Source organism: Myotis daubentonii, chromosome 8, assembly GCF_963259705.1.
Source record: "Myotis daubentonii chromosome 8, mMyoDau2.1, whole genome shotgun sequence".
NCBI lineage: Eukaryota > Metazoa > Chordata > Mammalia > Chiroptera > Vespertilionidae > Myotis > Myotis daubentonii.
Genome location: NC_081847.1, coordinates 65,325,168 through 65,340,351, shown reverse-complemented (window position 1 = coordinate 65,340,351; position 15,184 = coordinate 65,325,168). Strand labels below are relative to the sequence as shown.

Below are 15,184 nucleotides of genomic sequence, written 5' to 3'. Positions count from 1 at the left end.
ACCTGAGGACACGGCTGTCTTTTTGAATCCGGAGGGAGACACAAGCTCCCGACGGCTCTGAAATCTGGTTCCGGGAAGACTCTGGGGTCCCAGGACTCATACAGGGAGAAACTGGTCTGTCTGGCAGCGGGCGAGCTTGAGGACAGCTTTCCCTCAGAGGTGCTTGCAGCCATTGCCGGGACACTGGGACTCGTGACTCCTTAGGGCGGGGCTGAGGCTCCGCCATAGCTGCTTCTTCCGCCCTTTGATTCCTTGAGACCCCGCCCCGCCCAGGCTGCAGCAGAGGCTTTTGCATATGAATGCCCCAGCCATTTGCAACCTGTAATTACCTAACCTCAGCCAGGCCAGATAGACCCAGAGCTTCCAAGAGAAGGCCCAAGGCCCCACAGCAGCTTGCATTGCTACACAGCTGAGCATCATCAGGGCACTTCCAAACTCCAAAAAAAGGAAGGGGAATCTGCAGTTCTCCTCGTAGTTCCTGCTGTGTAACCTCAGGCAGAGGCTAAATTAGCACATCCTTAGATCCAAGAGCCACTGTACCCAGTGGTCAGAGGGGGACCATCCAGATCACAACTCCTCAGATCCATAAGGGACACACTCAGGGTGCAGTCTCAGTGAGCACCAAAGCCGCACTGAAGCAAGTCTTGCCCCAGAAGGGTGTCTCCAGCACAGAAGTTCTCCCGCTGCAGACCCAGCTGATTCTCACTGCCAATTGGCCTGGAGGTCAATTCCTCCCAGTGATCCTACAACAACCAAGGCATAGCTACAACAAGACTGTGCACAAAGACCACAAGGGGGTGCACCAAGAGTGTCCACCTCAGGTAACTGGGGAGGCTGAGCCACTGGGCCCTACAGGACACCTAGCACACAAAGCCACTCTATCAACACAGGGAAGCAGCCAAAATGCGGAGACAAAGAAACAGGTCACAAATGGCAGAAACGGAGGAAAGCAAACGACTGGATATAGAGTTCAAGGCCACGTTTATAAGGTTTTTCAAGAATTTTATGGAAACCGCCGATAAATTTAATGAATCCCTCAAGGAGTATAGTGAGACCATGGAGGACATGAAAAAGGACCAACTAGAAATTAAGCATACACTGACTGAAATAAAGAATAATTTACAGAGATCCAACAGCAGACAAGAGGATCCCAAGAATCAAGTCAAAGATTTGAAATACAAAGAAACAAAAAATACCCAACTGAAAAAGAAAAAAGAAAAGAGATTCCAAAAATATGAAGATAGTGTAAGGAGCCTCTGGGACAACTTCAAGCGTACCAATATCAGAATTATAGGGGTACCAGAAGAAGAGAGAGGGCAAGATATTGAAAACCTATTTGAAGAAATAATGACAGAAAACTTCCCCCACCTGGTGAAAGAAATAGACTTACAAGTCCAGGAAGCGCAGAGAACCCCAAACAAAAGGAACCCAAAGAGGACCACACCAAGACACATCATAATTAAAATGCCAAGAGCAAAAGACAAAGAGAGAATCTTAAAAGCAGCAAGAGAAAGACAGTCAGTTACCTACAAGGGAGTACCCATACGACTGTCAGCTGATTTCTCAACAGAAACCATGCAGGCCAGAAGAGAGTGGCAAGAAATATTCAAAGTGATGAATAGCAAGAACCTGCAACCAAGATTACTTTATCCAGCAAAGCTATCATTCAGAATAGAAGGTCAGATAAAGAGCCTCACGCATAAGAAAAAGCTAAAGGAGTTCATCACCACCAAACCAGCATTATATGAAATGCTGAAAGGTATTCTTTAAGAAGAGGAAGAAGAAAAGGGAACTCTTACCATTTGCCACAGCATGGATGGAACTGGAGAGCGGATAAATACCACAGGATCTCACTCATTTGTGGAATATAATGACCAACATAAACTGATGAACAAGGACTGATCCAGAGACGGAGAGGCATTGATTGGACTGTCGGGCTTTGGAGGGAGGGTAGGGGAGGGTGGGGGCAAGGGGGAAAGATCAACCAAAGGACTTACATGCAGGCATATAGGCCTAACCAATGGACACGGACAACGGGGGGGGGGGGGGGGGGGGGTAGAGGGTAACGTGGGGACAAGGACACATATGTAATATCTTAATCAATAAAAATATATTAAAAAAAAAAAAAAAAGAAAAAAGAAACCAAATAGTGAGACAGTAGATAAGCCTGCCTGGGAGGAGAACCAAGATGGCGGCATAGGCTAACGCCGGAGTTTGCTGCTTTGAACAACTACTTCCAAAGTGAAACTAAAAGACGGAACGGACATCACCCAGAACCACAGGAACGCTGGCTGAGTGGAAGTCCTACAACTAGGAGGAAAGAGAAACGCATATGGACACTCAGAGGAGGCGCAGTGCTGAAGTCAAATTCTGAGGTGCGGAGTGCGAGGAGCGGGCTGGCGGCGGAGGGCGCGGTTGTTGTTTTCAATCGGGAGGGAGTCGCAGACTCTGAGCTCCAGATACAGGCGAGTTTTTGGGGACCCAGACTCAAACGGGAGAGGCGGGACTGTCTGGCTTCGGTCAGAGCGAGGGCAGCTTTCTCTCCCAGCTTTGGGACTCAGAGAGGCAGAGCCCCTGGGGACAGGACTGAGAGCCGCCATAACTGCTCTCTCCGGCCCACCCTGTTGATCCTGTGCGACCCGCCCTGCCCAAGCCCTGCACAGAGGCATTTGCCGGATAGCCTCAGGCAAAGGCTAGATTAGCACCTCCCTAGAGGACAGAAGTTCTCTCACTGCTGACACAGCTGATTCTCATAGCCACTTGGCCTGGAGGTCAAACCCTCCCTGGGATTAGCTACAACAATCAAGGTTTAACTATAAGACTGCGAACAAAGACCACTAGGGGGTGCACCAAGGAAGCATAACAAAATGCGGAGACAAAGAAACAGGACAAAATTGTCAATGGAAGATATAGAGTTCAGAACCACACTTTTAAGGTCTCTCAAGAACTGTTTAGAAGCCGCCGATAAACTTAATGAGATCTACAAGAAAACTAATGAGACCCTCGATGTTATATTGGGGAATCAACTAGAAATTAAGCATACACGGACTGAAATAACGAATATTATACAGACTCCCGACAGCAGACCAGAAGAGCGCAAGAATCAAGTCAATGATTTGAAATGCGAGGAAGCAAAAAACACCCAACCGGAAAAGCTAAATGAAAAAAGAATCCAAAAATGCGAGGATAGTGTAAGGAGCCTCTGGGACAGCTTCAAGCGTACCAACATCAGAATTATAGGGATGCCAGAAGATGAGAGAGAGCAAGATATTGAAAACCTATTTGAAGAAATAATGACAGAAAACTTCCCCCACCTGGTGAAAGAAATGGACTTACAGGTCCAAGAAGCTCGGAGAACCCCAAACAAAAGGAATCCAAAGAGGACCACACCAAGACACATCATAATTAAAATGCCAAGAGCAAAAGACAAAGAGAGAATCTTAAAAGCAGCAAGAGAAAGAAACCGAGTTACCTACAAGGGAATACCCATACGACTGTCAGCTGATTTCTCAACAGAAACTTTGCAGGCCAGAAGGGAGTGGCAAGAAATATTCAAAGTGATGAATACCAAGAACCTACAACCAAGATTACTTTATCCAGCAAAGCTATCAATCAGAATTGAAGGTCAGATAAAGAGCTTCACAGATAAGGAAAAGCTAAAGGAGTTCATCACCACCAAACCAGGATTATATGAAATGCTGAAAGGTATCCTTTAAGAAGAGGAAGAAGAAGGAAAAGGTAAAGATACAAATTATGAACAACAAATATGCATCTATCAACAAGTGAATCTAAGAATCAAGTGAATAAATAATCTGGTGATCATAATAGAATCAGGGACATAGAAAGGGAATGGACTGACTATTCTTGGGGGGGAAAGGGGTGTGGGAGATGCGGAAAGAGACTGGACAAAAATCGTGCACCTATGGATGAGGACAGTGGGTGGGGAGTGAGGGCGGAGGGTGGGGCGGGAACTGGGAGGAGGGGAGTTATGGGGGAAACAAAGAGGAACAAATGTAATAATCTGAACAATAAAGATTTAATTAAAAAAAATAAAAAATAAAATAAAAAAATAAAAAATAAAAATAAAAATAAAATAAAATAAAATAAAGAAACTTAGGGCTACTTGGTCATCACCCTTGCAACTTACCCTTAAATGGTTCAGAAAAAAGTTATGTATACATAAAGAACAATAAAGTAAATGTGTTAAATGTTAACAACTGGGGAATCTCAGCAAAGGTAATATATGGGAATTCCCTGAACGATTTTTTAACTTTTCCATAAATTTGAAATTATTCAACTGAACCCAAAAAAAAAAAGATGAAATAAACGTTTGAGACAAATAAACAAATTAATAAATGAAGTACAGGGAAAAGACCAGCTATGCTATGAATCAAGTAATCTTGAAGTCTGTTGTGACAGATGTTTTGTTTGTTTTACCTTTTAAATTCTCGGTTAGCTTTGGAAGAAGACTGAAGAAATTCTCTGTTAGCAGTGGAATCTCTGAATTCTCCAATTACTGAAAGCATAATTTTACGCATGTTTCCATAAAAGAGTTGAACATCATTAGGCCGCTGGGGAAGATCATAAACTGAAATAGAAATAATGTTTGAAATATATGAATCCACATAACCACACTACAAACACCAGGTAAATTTATATATATATTTACTAGCCACAAAATATTACTCTGTTAGGTTGGGAGTAGGTGACAACCTGATTTTTAATACTATTGATGAGCATGAAATATAGGCAGCTCAGCATCAATGATTAGCAGCACAGGCTCTGGCCTTAGATTTGAACTATAGCCTTGCCAATCATTAGCTCTGTAACCTTTGGCAACTTAACCTCTCTAAGACTAAGCTTTAGTCTCCTCATGTACAATATAGAATAACAAACTATCTCAGGGATTGTTGTGACCATTAAAATAAGAATTTTAAAAGATATATGTGGCATAAACATTTATATAAAGCTAACTGTGGACCAGACACTGTTCTATTTCTTTTGTGTATATTAACCTACTTGGTTTTCACAACTCATTGAGAAAGGCATTATCTCCACATCAAAGATGAGGAGGAATCTGAAGCACAAAGAGGTTAAGAGCACACAATTTATAAGTGGCAGTCTTGCAAATATTTAACTTAAGCAAATCTAGAAACCAGGCAGTATTAATATCATTAAATATTATAGATTAATAAAATGGTGCTGGAGTTGAATATCTCTAGACTAATCCACCTGAATTTATACAGACACGAAATTTTATATAACGTGTTTATAATCTACATATAAATTAGATTTTAAGAATTATATTTTTAAATGGAAATTTTAAAAGAACACAGTAAGTGTAAACGGAAATTTATAGTAACCAATATATCTGACTATAAAAGTTTAAATCAACTGTAAAAATGTCACTAATTACGCATTTTACAAAAATGTGATTATAAATATTTGTAATAATATGCTTAAACAAATGTTATTCAAAATAATCATGTACAAAGTTCACTTACAGCACTCTCATAGGTGATTTACTATGCTAACATAAAACAAAGTGGATTGTTTCCTCTCTTCATCCTGATGATAAATATACCATCTCAAGAAATCCAGTATTCTTTGAGGTAGAATCTGGCATTTCAAAGACGCCCCCTAAGTCCCAACTCAACCCCATCTTAGAAGGGTGATCTTGGCATGTTACTTATCTCTTGGTTGGGTTTATAAACACAACTCTTAATATTATATATTTGTTGAATTTTTGTAAATGAGGTTCCCTCTCCCTGATTCTTCAAGATTCCTCAAGAGTCATCTCATTCTACATAGGGTACCCCTTCCTGTGTGCTCTCCCAGATTCCTAAACACAGCTCTAGCATAGCACTTTCACCCTGCATCTTAATCATCTGTCTTTCCTCGAGCCTGTAAACCCATAAAGGCCAAGCACTGCATCTTTTACCTCTACAGACTGGCACCCTGTACTCTCAAATACATGTCCATTCAATCAAAGAAATAAATGTTGCTGAATCATGAAACTGTGCCAAGCTCTGATTCACTTAATACTACCTACTTTCAGTCTTCACTGTTGTTGCAATAAATGTTCCTGTTCCAACTATACTGCACAGTTCAGTTTAACTCTTTTATTGGGAATCTTTCTTAGGAGGAAGAAATAAGGAAGGTGAAGCTTAGGGCAGCTGAAGTGGCAGAGACGGGTCTTGAATTGAGTTTTAACTCCAAATCCAAGGTTCTTTCTATACGCTGCACCCTTAACACAATATTGACAAGGTCCACTTCAAATCTTTTCATTATTTCTAACCCCCACTTCTAGCTTTCCTATGAATAGATGTTCTAGACTCCTAATTACTGAAAAGATTACAGACTACTGTACATCACCTCTACACAAGTATAAGTATCCTTTTATCATTTCATATTTCAGAAGCAATATATAGTTCATCATTTAAAAAACAAAAATGGGGATGGAGGAGGATAGTACCAACTGAAATTCTACCACCAGAACATAACCACTGTTAATATTTTGGTGTGTATAGTTCTGCAATTTTACCTACACAGCTATATATAAACACTAAATTATTTTTATGCCAAAATGAGATCTTATTATGCAAACTTTAAAAATAAATTTTCTCAATAAGAGCTTTCCATGTCATTAAAACAGAATCACATCATTGTTTTAATAGTTTCAAAATATTATATTGCATAATTAAACAATTCACCACTCTTGGACATCTAAGCTATCTAACTTCTTGCTATTATAAACAATGCTAGAGGCCCAATGCACCAAGATTCGTGCAAGAATAGGCCTTCCTTCCCCTGGCAGCCGGCACTGTCTTCGCTCCGGCCCGGAGCCACCTTCCACCTCTCGCCTTGCCACGTCAATTTGCATATTCCCTCCTTATTGGCTCTGGGCACTGCCATCTTTATCGCGAAATGATGGTTAATTTGCATATTACTCTTTTATTAGATAGGATTGTGCTGAAAATCTGTACATTTTTACACAATTTGTATATATCAATACAAATCTTTTGTATCAGTAATAAACACCATGAAATCCTTCAGGTGTTTATTTCAAACAGATCTAAACATCTAAGTTACAGTCACTTCACCACTTGTTTTGGATGCTGCCATGACATCATCCAAAATTGTACAGTAGGCACAAAAGCACAGAAATCTCAAAATGGGCCAAAACCGGTTTGGCTCAGTGGATAGAGCGTTGGCCTGCGGACTGAAGGGTCCCGGGTTCGATTCCGGTCAAGGGCATGTACCTGGGTTGCGGGCACATCCCCAGTGGGGGATGTGTGGGAGGCAGCTGATCGATGTTTCTCTCTCATCGATGTTTCTTACTCTCTATCTCTCTCCCTTCCTCTCTGTAAAAAATCAATAAAATATATTAAAAAAAAAAAAGAAATCTCAAAATGAGTCTAAGTTTGTAATCATTAAATCTTAAATAGTAATTAATTTGAGTTTAATAATAACCACTTTCCTCCTCCTGCTTCAAAGTCTACCCACAGAATAGGTGCAATAGTACATTAATGACATCTAATACATACACTACATGGATGAAATGTTAGATACTATTATTAGTCTCATTTTACAGAGAACACTGAATCTCAGTGATGTAATATGTCCAAAGTAATATAGAAGAACTGTGGCTCAAACTCAGCCTAACACCATAATCAAACTAATACTCTTCCTCCTTATTTCATCACTGGATCTAGATAATACTACAAATAACACAAAAGATTTAAGACGTTGGAATTCTTACCTTCAGTTACTAGTAGCTCATCTTGAAACGTTTCAGCAAAATCAATGTTCTGAAGCACACTATACTCTGGAAGTATCTCTTCTAGAATCCCTGGTTTATGCAACAGAGCTCTGCCAGGAGAGATTTTTATTCAAAAGTGGTTTTACATATGAAGTGACCTTATTTTATCAGTGTGTTTGGCAAATCCAACTAACTGCATGATACATCAGTACACAGACCTCATGTCTTAAATCCTAATGAGTAATTTTTTAAAAAGAAATCTGTTTTGCAAGTTCTCTTAAAAGTTATAGTAGTACAACCATGAGTTTCCGTTAAATATTAACATCAGAACAAGAACTCCTAACGTAAAAGTACAAAGAAGCATAAGATTATTTTCAGGTCTTACATTTTCATTATTTGTGGTGACTTGGTGACAGAAATTTGTCTCAGAAAAAAAAAAAAAAAAAAAGAATATGCCAAGAAATGACACAAATAAGACATTTAAATTAGCATGTAACTATGTTTTCCTGGCCTCTTCTAGAGAATCTTTAATGTGTGAGAACTGATATGTAAATTTCTCTGTAATACCCAGATGTTCACAAACAAATCTCATTATTCTAAATCTGTGGCAAATTGAAGTTCTAAAACAATACCTTAAAAAAAAAAATAGCCCTAACCGGTTTGGCTCAGTGGATAGAGCGTTGGCCTGCGGACTGAAGGGTCCCAGGTTTGATTCCAGTCAAGGGCATATACCTTGGTTGCAGGCACATTCCCAGTAGGAGCTGTGCAGGAGGCAGTTGATCGATGTTTCTCTCTCATCGATGTTTCTAACTCTCTATCCTTCTCCCTTCCTCTCTGTAAAAAATCAATAAAATATATGTGTATAAAAAAAGAATCAATCAATGTATGCATAAACGGGTAGAACAATCTCTCTCTCTCTCTCTCTCGCAATAAATTAAAAATAAATAAATAAATAAATAAATAAATAGCCCTAGCTGGTTTGGCTCAGTGGGTAGAGCCTGTGGACTGAAGGGTCCCAGGTTCGATTACAGCCAAGGGCATATCCTTGGGTTGCAGGCTTGATTCCCAGTGCGGGGCGTACAGGAGGCAGCCAGTTGGTGATTCTCTCTCAACATAGATGTTTCTATTTCTCTATCCCTCTCCCTTCCACTCTGAAATCAATAAAAATAAATAAATAAATAAATAAATAAATAAAATAAAACAATACCTTGACTTCTATATTCCAGTGGAAAGAAAAAAAAGCTGGTAATCTAATTTCTCCAATGTCAGTTTCTATCTCTAAAATACTTAATTAAAAATACCAGGTTCAAAGTTGAATTCTTCAAATTGGGTCTAACATCATGTAGCAATTTATCACTATGCTCTCTCTTTTTAACCTTCCAATAATCTTCAACAGATTAAAAATAAAACAAAATTCTCTAAAGTATGCCCCAGAATAAAACACAGCAGAGCACAAGGGTTGGAAGAAGAAAAGACAGTATATAGGCATATACCCCTTCCCTACTGGGTGTTAATGATTTCCTACTAACAGATGAAACATCATGAACTTCACACTTTTTTAATATTTAGTCTTCTAGTTTAGGAAACAAAATTTTATAAGAACTCTGAATTCAGCATACAAGAATGTTACCTATGTTAAATAATACCTAAACTTAAATACCTCAATCTGACATTTCAGCATATGTAAACTATATGTAAACTAGGTGTGCCAAATTTTCTAGAAGTGCACACTTTAAGTAGTTAGCCATATTAAACATCGCACACATTTCTAAAATACCTTTCAAATAATTCACAACATTGTCAGAAATATTCCAAATAAGTCAGATGTATTTAAACAATATTGCGAATACATATGAGTTTCCTACAGGCATTTCTTCTTATCAGCTACACAAATTTTACCAAGTGAAACATGTTCTATAAATTCCAAATCCCAAACCATTATTTAAGTCCTCACTATTTCTACTGAGTAATCCCCATTAACATCCTAATATATAAAGAGCCTGGGTCTGTCATGACCTAAACGTCCGGACGGATGACCAAACACCAGGCTAGGGTTCCAGCTGCCCACGGCAGGAGTCGGTCCTGGGTCCCGGCCGCCTGTGGTGCAGCAGCGGGAGGGAGCTGTGGGAACGGAGCCGTGCTGCCATTGACCTGGCCTCTGAGTCCCTCCCCCTGCCCACAGGCTCCGGGGAACCAGAGCCATACTGCCATCGGACTGGCCTCTTGGTCCCTCCCCTAGCCCACAGGCTCTGGGAACCAAAGCCATGCTGCAATCTGGGAATCTTGGTCCCTCCTCCCACCCGCAGGCCCAGGGAACCAGAGCCAGGCTGCGATGGATCTGGACCCTACCCGAGGGGTCCCAGATTGTGAGAGCGTGCAGGCTAGGCTGAGAGAACACCCCCAAGTGCACGAATTTTCATGCAGCAGCCCTCTAGTCTAAGGTAAGTGGCCTACCTTCGATACTGCTGTCGTGAAATTTCATCTCCACCAAAGAAGTACACAGTTGACAATTCTGTTGTGGTTCTGTAAGTGCTCTCTCTCTCTGATGGATGATATATTATAGTAACAGTCTGATGCCAAGAAAAAAAATTAAACTGAATATTAAATATTTTAGTAAGTTATTTCATTCTTAATAAACTCTCTATGAGCCTAGTATCAATATAGACATGAATATATATGTACAGCATTTCCAAGAAGATAAGTACAGTAACACTCGATTCTGCAGACCTCAATTTAACATACTTCAGATTTAATAGACAAAATTTCCAGTCCATATGTTATAAGTGAAACTTAACACCCTCTTAATTTGAGAAAGCTTTTAACCAAGATTTGCTTATAATTAATAGGTTATTTCTTTGTCATTAATTATTTTTAACAAACAGGCCATATGTTGAAAAAAATACTTATTTCGCAGACATAAATAAACATTACATATCTGCAATTATAGTCTACATATTTAAATCTAAGAGTCACTGCTCGTAAACAATGGTTGAAAGATTAGCATGTGATCACACCACAAGGCAAGGTAATTGGTTTCTACAGTGGCATGACTTTCTACAGCAGTTTTAACTCAGGCCTCCCATACGCCCAGGTGTGATAAGCCACGCCCCAGGCATGTCCATTTGTTTACTTTCAGTGACTGGTGAATGCACGCATTTACTAGATATATTCAGTATAAATTTAAAATTACAGTATGTATTACATAAAAAACTTTTCTTGCCCTAACCAGTTTGCCTCAGTGGATAGAGCATCAGCCTGTGGACTGAACGGTCCCAGGTTTGATTCCGGTCAAGGGCATGTACCTTGGTTGCGGGCACATCCCCAGTAGGGGGTGTGCAGGAGGCAGCTGATCGATGTTTCTCTCTCATCGATGTTTCTAACTCTATCCCTCTCCCTTTCTCTCTGTAAAAAATCAATAAAATATATTTAAAAAAAACTTTTCTGTAAAATTAAACTATTCATACATACTTAATTTTAATTACACAGAAGTGTCTACATAAGTAAAAGCAGAGAAACTATTTTTAAAATATGCATTCAGAAAATCTACTTTATTACATAATAGACTTTTGGCTTTAACAGATACCCCCATGCCCAAATTAGTCTATTATATTGAGGTTTTACTGTATTTCTATTCCTATATATATTTCAATTTTTTTAGTTTTTAGCCATAAAATACACAACTATTAATTTAACCTAAAAGTGAGTTTATATTTTTAGTGCAAAACTTACTTCTTGTGTTTTTTCCTTGAGAACAAATTTATCTGGGAAAATCTTTAATACTTTAGGATCCAGGAAAACTCTTTTCTGAGAATCCTTAAAACCTACAGCTTTTACAAAAGCTGCCCGAGAGCCAGTGTTACGAATAGAAAAAACAATTCTACTTTCTTTGCCAGGTATTAAGTCATTCACTGTTACCATGTAACTGTCAGATAATTTTTTAACGTCTTCCAAAATAAGATTACTTGTTCCTCCATATCCAGACAAAGGTATCTGTAAGTGCAAAAAATATATATTTATAAATGTGTATGTGTGTGTGTGGGTTCAAAATGATTGTTATATAAGCAGAAAGCAGAAGATTAAATTATCATCAGAGAAGAAAATACATATACTAGAATTACTACAATTACAATTATTATTCTTTGTGTACTTTGGCTAGTAGTTGTCCCACTTCCAGTCCAGCATTATATTAAAGACTCTATCTTAAAAGAAAAACATATCACAGAGCTACAAAATTATTTTCCTTTTAATATACTAAGAATAATTATTTCATTGTTATAAAAGCCAAACTTAGATAATAAAGATTAGCATAGTATAGATATGCTTACTTAGAATGTTTAGAGTAAAACATATTGATGTTTGTAATTTACTTTGAAATGCATTTAAAAATTAGATGAATTTATGGTTAAATATGTAATAAAAAATACAGCAAAACATTAATTATAGCACCTAAGTGGTAAAGTATGTGGGTCTACTGTATAATTCTTTTAAGATTCCAGTATTCTGAATTTTTTAAATGAAATGTTTTTGGGGGAACCCTATTAGTTTTCAAACACTCAACGTAAGCATTCTTCCTGTATTTTCAAAGCCTAAGGAATTACAAATAATTACGGAATAAAAGGTTAAGAAGAATGATTAAATAAAATGAAATCTAACTAATACTAATAAATCCAAAGATTCAACAGGAAAAACTATTACTGCTCTAGAGCAGGGTTTCTAACCTCAGCACTGTGGACATTTTGATTTGGATCACTCATTATGGTGAGGACTGTCTTGTGCATTATAGGGTGTTGAGCTGCATCCCTGGCCTCTGGCCACCAGATGCCAGAAGCACCCCTTCCCATCCAAGTTATGACAACCAAAAATCTCTCCAGAAATTGCCAAATATTCCTCTGGTTGAGCTTTGCTGCTCTGCAGCACTAGAGAACGGAAAGCTAGTATGAACACGGAGAGCCTGTCCAACAGATAAACATGTGCCTAAAGTCAGGCAGCCTAAATGTGAATCTGTCCTGGACCACAAAGCGGTGGGCAAGATGCACAGGAAGGCATCGCTAGGCCTCAGCTCCATATGTGTAGGATGGAGACAGTGGTATCATCTCAGACAGCTGTTCTGAAGGAAAATGTGGTGATCCGTATAATGATCGAGAGTAGTGCCTGGCATGTACTCAGACGGAAATCAACACATTTTTACTGTAGTCCCATCATGCTGTATACAAAGCATATATAATTTCATTTGTTCCTCAGAACCAAACCAGGAAGTTGGGGTGACAATTAATTGCATTTCGGATAAGGGAATGAAGCATGTGCAAGTTCAATGACTGCTTCAGGGTGAGTGAGAAGCACAGAAGCAGGGGTGTTCCTGATTCTTTTATCCCTGAGTTAAGTGTTCTTCCATCACTGTATCAGGCTACTTATCTCCACAAAGATACAAAGTTAATGGTCTAAGTCTTCTTGTGAGATAAGAGCCATATTTTGTGCATTCAGGTCCCATTCAGCCCAACTCTCAGTGAAGACAGAAGGCATCTACCTCTGCTAGGACTCCCACTAGGATCGTAGTTTGTCTTAAGAGGACACCAAGCTGAACTTCTGTTTGATTGGCTGTCAAATAAAATGGTTCTGCCCTAAAGCACCAGAAATTCCTGCTCAGGAATGACCTCAAAATCCTGGCCAGTAGAACTGAAACTAATTAAAATATATTCAGGGTAGTCTAAAAGATACACTGCCTGGGCTCCTGTGTAAATAGGTTAGTTCTAAAAATGATCATTTACATCTTTAAACAATTTTGCCCAACATAGCTCACAGGGCCAAGTGAAGAGCTCCGGAGAGAACATGTCTAGCTCCAGCAACAAACAAAGCTAGATATGTCCTAAGTATCTATTTTATTTTAAAAACTTAAAAAACAAACAAACCCACAACCTTTTAGGTATTATTATCATTCTTGTAATTTATCACATTCCCTCTTTGACACTAGGAAACGAACCAAATTTTAGCCCCAGCCCCGCTGCCAAACAACTGTGCAGTTTTAAGGTGTGCACTTTAGTGAAGCTTGAGGTTATTTTCCTTCCCTCAATGATTTCTCACTTTTATCTCTTAGTGTTTTCAATGTACCTGAAGAAATGACTTGAAATCATTTTTAAAAATTACAATGGGAGGAAATAAAATATAGAAACTCCTGTCTTGCCCTAACCGGTTTGGCTCAGTGGACAGAGTGCCGGCCTATGGACTCAAGGGTCCCAGGTTCGATTCCGGTCAAGGGTACGTACCTTGGTTGCGGGCACATACCCAGTAGGGAGTGTGCAGGAGGCAGTGTGCAGAAATATTGATCCAATGTTTCTCTCTCATCAATGTTTCTAACTCTCTATCCCTCTCCCTTCCTCTCTGTAAAAAATCAATAAAATATATTTTTTAAAAATATGTACCTTAAAAAAAAAACAAAACTCCTGTCTTTTTATTCCTAGTATCTGAAACAGAATCTAGCTGCCGGGAGCCGGTCCATCCTTGCTGTTTCAAAGGACCTGGCATATATGGCATACTGTTCTTAAAATGTTTGCTCACCTTCTTGGCACTATTTGTTTTAACCAAGGTCTCCTCTCTGAGAAAGGTTGTTTCCCCAAGTAGGGATTTTCCCCCTGAAGTTAGGGAGGGAATAAAACCCCTCAACTAAGTGCCAGGCGGGTAATTAATCACTTTAACTACGAACAATCATGCTTAAGCTACATAATCTTTACTCCCTGGAATGGAGATAAGAAACGCCCTAACCTTTGGAATAGAGATTGATAGGATTGAATCAACTGGTATAAATACAGATGTAACAAGACAGAAAGACACAGAACTTAGAAGACAGAACCAAGAGAGTCAGAACCTAGGCACAGAACATACACAGAACTTTCTCTAGAGACAGAAGAACTTTGCTGGAGAGAACATGGCAAAAGATCCTGGACAGAAACTGGCCTCAGAACCTAGAGACAGAACCTAGCGAGAGAACATGGCAAAAGATCCTGGACTGAACCTGACTACAGAAATTGGCAAGAGAACCTGACTAGAACCTGGTGACTGAACCTGGCTGGAGAACGTAGCGAGGGAACATGGCTACAGAACCTGGATGGAGAACCTGGAGAACCTAGCAAGAGAACATGGACACAGAACTTGGCTGGAGATCCTAACCAGAACTTCGCTGGAGATCCTGACCAGAACTTTGCTGGAGATCCTGACCAGAACTTGGCTAGAGATCCTGGCTAGGCTGCTGATCAACTGAACGCTGTCTCCGTGTCATTCCTTCTTCGCCGACTCCGTCCACACCTTTGGGGACCCCTGGACCTGCTGGGGTTGGACCCCAGCATCTAGCAAATGGTGTCAATAGATAATTTTAATCGAATGAATAAAATTTACTTGGGAAGACAGTATCAAACAGTTTGATCTGCATTG

The 15,184-nt window shown here is 39.4% G+C and overlaps 1 protein-coding gene across 4 annotated transcripts in view; it reads right to left on the bottom strand.

The window, feature by feature from the left end:
- CEP192 (centrosomal protein 192) overlaps nucleotides 1–15,184 on the bottom strand; it is a 112,853-nt gene that overhangs the window by 22,221 nt on the left and 75,448 nt on the right. For all 4 annotated transcript variants that reach the window (XM_059706704.1, XM_059706705.1, XM_059706706.1 and 1 more), the window contains exons 31-34: nucleotides 11,492–11,752; nucleotides 10,217–10,332; nucleotides 7,763–7,872; nucleotides 4,438–4,588 (exon numbers count right to left, since the gene is read on the bottom strand). In XM_059706704.1, the coding sequence (XP_059562687.1) occupies nucleotides 4,438–4,588; nucleotides 7,763–7,872; nucleotides 10,217–10,332; nucleotides 11,492–11,752 (638 nt within the window). The remainder of the gene's footprint in view (nucleotides 1–4,437; nucleotides 4,589–7,762; nucleotides 7,873–10,216; nucleotides 10,333–11,491; nucleotides 11,753–15,184) is intronic.